This window comes from Oncorhynchus keta, chromosome 4 (assembly GCF_023373465.1).
Source record: "Oncorhynchus keta strain PuntledgeMale-10-30-2019 chromosome 4, Oket_V2, whole genome shotgun sequence".
Taxonomy (NCBI): domain Eukaryota; kingdom Metazoa; phylum Chordata; class Actinopteri; order Salmoniformes; family Salmonidae; genus Oncorhynchus; species Oncorhynchus keta.
The window spans coordinates 77,718,103-77,726,586 of NC_068424.1; the positions used below are offsets into that span (position 1 = coordinate 77,718,103).

The 8,484-nt window shown below is 45.3% G+C and overlaps 1 protein-coding gene across 2 annotated transcripts; it reads left to right on the top strand.

Annotated features, from left to right (window-relative positions):
- The first annotated feature begins 521 nt into the window (after nucleotides 1–521).
- On the top strand, nucleotides 522–8,484 carry LOC118381748 (cyclin-G1-like). 2 transcript variants are annotated; one of them, XM_052516609.1, is made up of 7 exons: nucleotides 522–714; nucleotides 1,976–2,239; nucleotides 2,536–2,789; nucleotides 3,352–3,430; nucleotides 4,269–4,379; nucleotides 4,586–4,681; nucleotides 6,946–7,095. In XM_052516609.1, exons 2-6 carry the CDS (start codon nucleotides 1,976–1,978, stop codon nucleotides 4,655–4,657), a joined length of 780 nt encoding a protein of 259 aa, XP_052372569.1. In that variant the 5' UTR covers nucleotides 522–714; the 3' UTR covers nucleotides 4,658–4,681; nucleotides 6,946–7,095. The 2 variants fall into 2 exon arrangements, with proteins under 2 accessions (XP_052372569.1, XP_052372564.1); XM_052516604.1 differs by lacking the exon at nucleotides 4,586–4,681 and having other exon boundaries at nucleotides 523–714; nucleotides 6,946–8,484.

Below are 8,484 nucleotides of genomic sequence, written 5' to 3' on the forward strand. Positions count from 1 at the left end.
AAATAGACTTAGTTTTGAATCGTTGGTTTTACATTCATTGTGAAAATGTTATAGATTAAAGCCAATCTGCAAAAGGTTGTTTGGACGTATATGCTTAATGGTTCATAAATAATTTAAATGTATTCGATTTATGGAAACTCAATTTATAACAGTAGTTTGACACAGTACATGTATATGCCCAATTATTCTGGAGATGCCGTTTACATTGGTCAACCAAAAACTGTCTGCAACTGTTCAAAACTGTTCAGCGTGTCCACAATATGGCACAATAAAGATCCTGGAGATTGAACAGTGCGTTCGAATGGAACTCTGCATTCCATGGTGCCCGGGTCGTTCTTTCTCTAAAGGAGGAATCTCACCATGATAACATAACCCCACCCAGTACTGGGAAGGGCGTGACTTTCTTGCTGATTGATGTGTTTGTATCGAATGAAAACTGAGAAGTAGGGAGTGTCGTTTCAACATTGGCCAATTAGACCTTGCTATTTTTGGGCATGGTCTGGACTAGTACTAAAAGGCTGAAAACCCCTTTCCTTTCGCCTTACGCCAAGGGTAAGGGGTGTGTATAGGAGGAAAAGTTACGTTTGCTTACAGCTTTCTGATTGAAAGTACATACTGTCATCTTAACCTTTCTTTTCCTGAAACTATATATTTAATCTGCTTGTGTTACTGTCCACTGCAACAACCAGCGCTCCTCATCATATCAAAGACAAGGTAAGAGCCCACCATTATACCTTTTTCTTTGGTGTCCAACTTCTAAGTACAATGTTAAACCATATCGTTGTCTAGCCATATTGTTTCAACGATATCCTACATGTTCGTTTAGTTATTTTGTAACCTCGACGGCCTACCGGGTTGTTTTTTTTGCCATGGCCTGCTGTCTACTTGCTGTGCTTTCAGCTCTTAACCGCCTGTTGTGTGAATAATATTTTTTTTACATGAAAATATAACACTAACATCAATGTAGAAAAGTATTATTTGGGAGGAGAACCGTATACGTTGTAGTGTTAGCCTCGTTAAAGTGACGGTGTTTCGTGTTCTCCTCCATTGGTCTCTATGAGCAGGGAATATGTCGTGACACATCACGCAGACATCGTTGCCTATGTAATGGCGTACTGGCGTATGGGGCCTTCACATTTCGCACTAATTAGAAACTAGTCGTTTTTATATTTTAAATAATACTGGTTTATTGTCCATTTTTTAAACTGTATTGCTAATGGTTTACACAGATATCATTATAACGTTTTTGGGTGGGTGTATGTGAACTTTTTGACATGTCCAGACATGCCCCCATGCAGTATTAAATTGCGACCCCTATAATAGGATTCCGACCAGTTCAATCCAGTTAAATGACAAGAGATTGTGGTGACAGGGACCAGTAGTGGATAATGACTATATAATAATTTAACGTTAGCTAGTTAGGGGGCTTCAATCTTATCTTGCCCAGGGACCCTTTCCCAGGTAAACCAGTGACCCCCATAAGTATTATCAGGTGAATTGTCATTTTTTTAATATATATTTTTTTACCTCTATTTAACCAGGCAAGTCAGTTAAAGAACAAATTCTTATTTTCAATGATGGCCTGGGAACAGCGGGTTAACTGCTGTTCAAGGTACAAAGGTACAAATCTGTCATTCTGCCCCTGAACAGGCAGTGAACCCACAGGGCGTAATAATAAAAAAAAAAATAATAAATAATAATATAAATAATAATAATAATAGAAAATAAGAATTTGTTCTTAACTGCCTGGTTAAATAAAGGTAAAATATATATATTGTTTAAATACAAAATTAGTCACCATTCCATCGGTGTAATATCTTAAATATGGAAATCTTAATTCAAGGGAATTGATTAATGTATTCACCATACATTCTGTCCCCCTTTCGTCAACAGATGACAGTACTCATGAAGTTAATTTGAAACATTATATAATCAATTCCCATGAGTTATTAATACATTCTCTCCCTCTCAATAGATGCTTCCCACAGTGACTGGAACAGGGGCTCTGCCCTTTGCCATGCAGTTGAAGGCTCTGACTGACCAGGAGTTCAGGTACCAGCCCAAGCTGAGCGGGCTGAGGATCATTGAGACGGCCCATGGCAACGGCCTGAGGATGACCGCCCGGCTCAGGGAGTACGAGGTGAAGGACCTCCTGTCTCTGACCAGGTTCTTTGGCTTCAGTGCAGAGACCTTCTCCCTGGCCGTCAACCTGCTGGACCGCTTCCTCGCTGTCATGAAGGTAAGACCTCGACATCAGACGGGGTCTGATTAGAATCGATTAAAATTAGTCTTCAGTTAATTTGGTTTTAGCGTGAGCAATACAGACAGGGAAACAAATTACTGTTATTAGACGTGCGAGGACTGTAAAATCGTCACTCAATTGGGTACATCAAGTAATATCAGAATGTTCTACATCGCTTCACTGTAAAAAAAAATGTTTTATTTCTAAACCCCCAAAATCGAGTAAATTATATTCAATATCGTTCAGTGTGACCATTAACTTCAACCATTTGGTAAATAACATTCTTCTCCCAGATCCAGCCGAAGCATCTGTCATGCGTGGGCCTCTCCTGTTTCTACATCGCTGTGAAGACTTCGGAGGAGGGGAAGAACGTCCCCATGGCCAACGAGCTGATCCGAATCAGCCAGAACCGCTTCACTGTGTCTGACATGATGAGGATGGAGAAGATCATTCTGGAGAAACTCTACTGGAAGGTCAAAGCCCCCACGGCCCTCCACTTCCTCAGGCTGTTTTACAGCTATATCCAGGACACGCTTGAAGATGACTGGTACGATGACTCTAGGCTTGGCCAGTAAACCGTGTATGTACCAGGGGTGTCAAACATGCGGCACGCGGGCCGGATTCTGCATGGGGGTCTATAATGGGTGTGTCCAATCCGACAGGTGGTTTGAGAAAAGAACATACTCTGTATACTTTAAAAAGACTCAAGTCGACTGACTAAATGATAATGACCTATATTCTTAGTTTCTTGACTGTCCAGTTTGTTAATCACTACATTTTAGTGCAGCCCTCTGGATCCCTGGGGCGCCAGGGTAGCCTAGTGGTTAGAGCGTTGGACTAGTAGGTGTCAAGTTCAAACCCCTGAGCTGACATGGTACAAATCTGTCATTCTGCCCCTGAACAGGCAGTTAACCCACTGTTCCTAGGCCGTCATTGAAAATAAGAATCTGTTCTTAACTGACTTGCCTAGTTAATTAAATAAAGGTAAAATTTAAATATATATATTTTTTAATTTGGTGGAAGACTGACTTTCTTTAGCTCTTATGCTTTATAAAACACTTGACAAACATCTTGAACAAACATTATTAAAACACATTTTCTCTCCATAGCAAGGAGATCCTGAACATTGAGAGACTAGAAGCCCAGCTGAAAGCCTGCCATTGCTCTTTCACTTTCTCCAAAGTCAAGGTAAGATACTGTAGTTCTGTGTATCAAAACAAATCTATTTTGGTCTCATTTAGTCTCTCAATACTATGTGTATGTAGCTAGTTCATGTTGTGACATTGGATCTAGGTCTATTTTGGGCAAGGCACTTGGGAAAGGGGTGGGGGTTGATGTGCTTTGAGTGTGTGGGTGGAAAAACGTACTCAGTTTCAAACTAACTGTAAAATGTTGATGTATTCAAATATTCCTCTTAATGTGTAGCTTTCATGCCAACCTAATGTCTCTCTCCTTCTCTGTCTACCCCTCTCTCCTTCTCTGTCTACCCCTCTCTCCTTCTCTGTCTACCCCTCTCTCCTTCTCTGTCTACCCCTCTCTCCTTCTCTGTCTACCCCTCTCTCCTTCTCTGTCTCTCTCCTTCTCTGTCTACCCCCTCTCTCTCTTACCCCTCTCTCCTTCTCTGTCTACCCCTCTCTCCTTCTCTGTCTACCCCCCTCTCCTTCTCTGTCCCCTCTCTCCTTCTCTGTCTACCCCTCTCTCCTTCTCTGTCTACCCCTCTCTCCTTCTCTGTCTACCCCTCTCTCCTTCTCTGTCTACCCCTCTCTCCTTCTCTGTCTACCCCTCTCTCCTTCTCTGTCTACCCCTCTCTCCTTCTCTGTCTACCCCTCTCTCCTTCTCTGTCTACCCCTCTCTCCTTCTCTGTCTACCCCTCTCTCCTTCTCTGTCTACCCCTCTCTCCTTCTCTGTCTACCCCTCTCTCCTTCTCTGTCTACCCCTCTCTCCTTCTCTGTCTACCCCTCTCTCCTTCTCTGTCTACCCCTCTCTCCTTCTCTGTCTACCCCTCTCTCCTTCTGTCGCTCCACAGCCCTCTCTGCTTGCCCTGTCCTTGTTGGCCCTGGAGTTTCAGGAGCAGCATGACCATGAGCACGTAGACCAGCTGCTAAACGCCTTCAAGTCTCTCCAGCAGCAACTCACTGTGAGTGTTCACTGTCTTGTCTAGCCAGATAGCCTGGTCTCAGCTGTTTGTACTGTCTTGTTCCTATGTCATCACACCAAACATTGTATATAGGAGTTGGCAAGAGAGTACAAACAGATCTGGGACTCAGGCTACCACCCAGTGTCATATCACTCCCCAAACATGTCTGTTGTAACCAGAACACTAACCGGGGTCTTGTTCATTAGGGCATACAACGGAAAACGTTTGAAATGTTTTGCAACGGAAAACGAGAGAAAAGACGCGCTCACAGAAAATGAGTTTCTTATTGGACAAGTCCCAAGGTAGTTTCTCCCTGTTTTTTGAGTGTTTTTGTTTCCCCTTTTGGTGCCTAATGAACACAACCCAGCAATGGAAGGTGTTTACACTGGGGCTGTGTCTCATATGGCAACCTATGGGGCCTCGTCAAAAGTAGTGCACTACAGGAAATAAGGGTCCGTTTGAGACGCAGCTACTTAGCTATGAGGTGGAGTGTTTAGCCACTGTTGGCTATGAGGTGGAGGGTTTAGCCACTGTTGGCTATGGGGTGGAGTGTTTAGCCACTGTTGGCTATGAGGTGGAGTGTTTAGCCACTGTTGGCTATGAGGTGGAGTGTTTAGCCACTGTTGGCTATGAGGTGGAGTGTTTAGCCACTGTTGGCTATGGGGTGGAGTGTTTAGCCACTGTTGGCTATGGGGTGGAGTGTTTAGCCACTTGGCTGATGAGGTGGATGAGGTGTTTAGCCACTGTTGGCTATGAGGTGGAGGGTTTAGCCACTGTTGGCTATGAGGTGGAGGGTTTAGCCACTGTTGGCTATGGGGTGGAGGGTTTAGCCACTGTTGGCTATGGGGTGGAGGGTTTAGCCACTGTTGGCTATGGGGTGGAGGGTTTAGCCACTGTTGGCTATGAGGTGGAGGTTTAGCCGCTGTTGGCTATGAGGTGGAGTGAGCTGTTGGCTATGAGGTGGATGGGTGTTTAGCCGCTGTTGGCTATGAGGTGGAGTGTTTAGCCACTGTTGGCTATGAGGGGTGGAGGGTTTAGCCACTGTTGGCTATGAGGTGGAGGGTTTAGCCACTGTTGGCTATGAGGTGGAGGGTTTAGCCACTGTTGGCTATGAGGTGGAGGGTTTAGCCACTGTTGGCTATGAGGTGGAGGGTTTAGCCACTGTTGGCTATGAGGTGGAGGGTTTAGCCACTGTTGGCTATGGGGTGGAGGGTTTAGCCACTGTTGGCTATGGGGTGGAGGGTTTAGCCACTGTTGGCTATGGGGTGGAGGGTTTAGCCACTGTTGGCTATGGGGTGGAGGGTTTAGCCACTGTTGGCTATGGGGTGGAGGGTTTAGCCACTGTGGGGTGGCTATGGGGGTGGAGGGTTTAGCCACTGTTGGCTATGGGTGGAGGGTTTAGCCACTGTTGGCTATGGGGTGGAGGGTTTAGCCACTATGGGGTGGAGGTTTAGCCACTGTTGGGGGTGGAGGGTTTAGCCACTGTTGGCTATGAGGTGGAGGGTTTAGCCACTGTTGGCTATGGGGTGGAGGGTTTAGCCACTGTTGGCTATGGGGTGGAGGGTTTAGCCACTGTTGGCTATGGGGTGGAGTGTTTAGCCACTGTTGGCTATGGGGTGGAGGGTTTAGCCACTGTTGGCTATGGGGTGGAGTGTTTAGCCACTGTTGGCTATGGGGTGGAGGGTTTAGCCACTGTTGGCTATGGGGTGGAGGGTTTAGCCACTGTTGGCTATGGGGTGGAGGGTTTAGCCACTGTTGGCTATGGGGTGGAGGGTTTAGCCACTGTTGGCTATGGGGTGGAGGGTTTAGCCACTGTTGGCTATGGGGTGGAGGGTTTAGCCACTGTTGGCTATGGGGTGGAGGGTTTAGCCACTGTTGGCTATGGGGTGGAGGGTTTAGCCACTGTTGGCTATGGGGTGGAGGGTTTAGCCACTGTTGGCTATGGGGTGGAGGGTTTAGCCACTGTTGGCTATGGGGTGGAGGGTTTAGCCACTGTTGGCTATGGGGTGGAGGGTTTAGCCACTGTTGGCTATGGGGTGGAGGGTTTAGCCACTGTTGGCTATGGGGTGGAGGGTTTAGCCACTGTTGGCTATGGGGTGGAGGGTTTAGCCACTGTTGGCTATGGGGTGGGGGTGGAGGGTTTAGCCACTGTGGGCTATGGGGGTGGAGGGTTTAGCCACTGTGGGCTATGGGGGTGGAGGGTTTAGCCACTGTGGGCTATGGGGGTGGAGGGTTTAGCCACTGTGGGCTATGGGGGTGGAGGGTTTAGCCACTGTGGGCTATGGGGGTGGAGGGTTTAGCCACTGTGTTGGAGCTCCAACGGCCTGTTGCCCAACTGATTGCCTAATGTTGCGGAATCATGGAAAATTTAGGCAAATCGATGATTAATCAAGATTCTGGAGAGACGTTGAGTTTGCTCTTTGGCATTGGGAACCCTCTGTTTTGAATGATGGAGAGAATAAATGTGCAAACAGACCAGCAGCAGCACTAACACTCTCTGATTGGCAGGTTTTTAAATAAATGAATACTCTGATGTGCTGTATAATTATTTTTCTTGTTTCCTCAGGCCCGAGAAGGAGACCTGGTTATCGTGACAGAGTTGGTTATGAAGTGTCTCATTGAGTATTCAACCACCAGGGTCTCCAGGCCCAATAGCCAGAGGCTTCGTTGGATCCTCTCTGGCAGAACGCAACGCACGTTGAAACACAGCTACTACAAGATCGCCCATATGCCCACAATCCCCGAGTCCGCCTACTGAACCCTGGGGCTGGGTGACCACTGATACAAAAGTAGGAGTACACCGATACAAAAGGAGAAGTGGGCTACCACCTCTTCTCCCCTAAAAACATGTGGTGTTTTTCAGTTTCATGGAAAAATGGCAAAAAAATGTATAAAAAAACAACTTCCTGTACTCTACTTTTGCTACATGGTCACCCACCTCCACTAACCCATTTCCCTTACAGAACTGCATTATGGATGATGTAGTTCTTTAAGGGGAAAACCCTATTACCTTTTTCTTTCTTTTTCTCCTGGTTTTTCTGTTTTTTGAATAAGCTCACTATTTATTAGCCTACATCTGCTTCATTGACTAAGGCTGCTTCTGAAACGGCACCCTATTCCCTAGATAGTGCACTACTTTTGATAAGGTTGGATCGCTCTATAGGGAATAGGGTGCCATTGAGAAGGCACGCCAAGGGAGTAATGCCCGGTCAAGAGTGGGTTTATCCGCTGCCACCTAGCGAAGGTTAAATCCTTCCTGGTTGAAATGCGTGCACGCGTGTATACAGTATGTTCTTATCTGAATCAGTACCAACATGAATACTCTGCATAGTATTCTATCGTGGTTGCTGGTTTTAAGCAATGAAGTATAGAACCACCTAGGTCCTCAGTCCACTATGTGGAAGAGGAGGGAGAAGGGTTTTGTGAAAATGCAAAAACAATGGAACCAAGAAATCGGACCCAAAACCCTTAACTTCCACCCTAGGTTGATGAACTGGCCTAAAAATGCACACTCCTCTACCCAAGGTGACGAAAAATATTTTATTTTGAAACTTTTTTGTTGTTGTACTTGTGAGGGTGTTTTTGTTGCGGTTTCCCCAGTGATGTGATGAAACTAGCAACGATCCTGCACATGTATTGGTTTTAGCTTGCAGGATAGCATGCTCTTGGAGCTGAAACGGTCTGTGGATGACGCCCCCCATTATCTACTGTGACTTCGATATAACTAACAATGGTTACAGATTAACACTATCACTATTACAAAATGTGATGTTGAATTATCTTGATTTGTGGCAACAACAAAACGTAGCCTTTTAGAGAACAACCACTCACAATGAATTTATTGTATTATGCTAAAAATGCACTAAGTCACATCGATAAGCACAGTTGATATAGGAAATTAAGTTAGTTTGATCTGCATTTACTAAAGTATTTGATGTGCTTGAGGCCATAGCCAACCACAACTGAGCTTAGTATTTTGTTAAGAATTTGAAATAAAGTTGATGTTCTGGAATTTGAAAACTTTGCCTAAAAAAACAACAGTTGTAACTAAATCTGTTTAACCCCATGTGTTTGGACCTTTCAATAAAACCATATTGAAAAGCTG

Excerpts from the sequence above, each read along its gene's own strand:
- LOC118381748 (XM_052516604.1), top strand. The coding sequence starts at position 1,976 with ATGCTTCCCACAGTGACTGGAACAGGGGCTCTGCCCTTTGCCATGCAG. Across the intron at positions 2,790-3,351 it reads GACACGCTTGAAGATGACTG|CAAGGAGATCCTGAACATTG; the intron begins GTACGATGACTC and ends TTCTCTCCATAG. Across the intron at positions 3,431-4,268 it reads TCACTTTCTCCAAAGTCAAG|CCCTCTCTGCTTGCCCTGTC; the intron begins GTAAGATACTGT and ends GTCGCTCCACAG.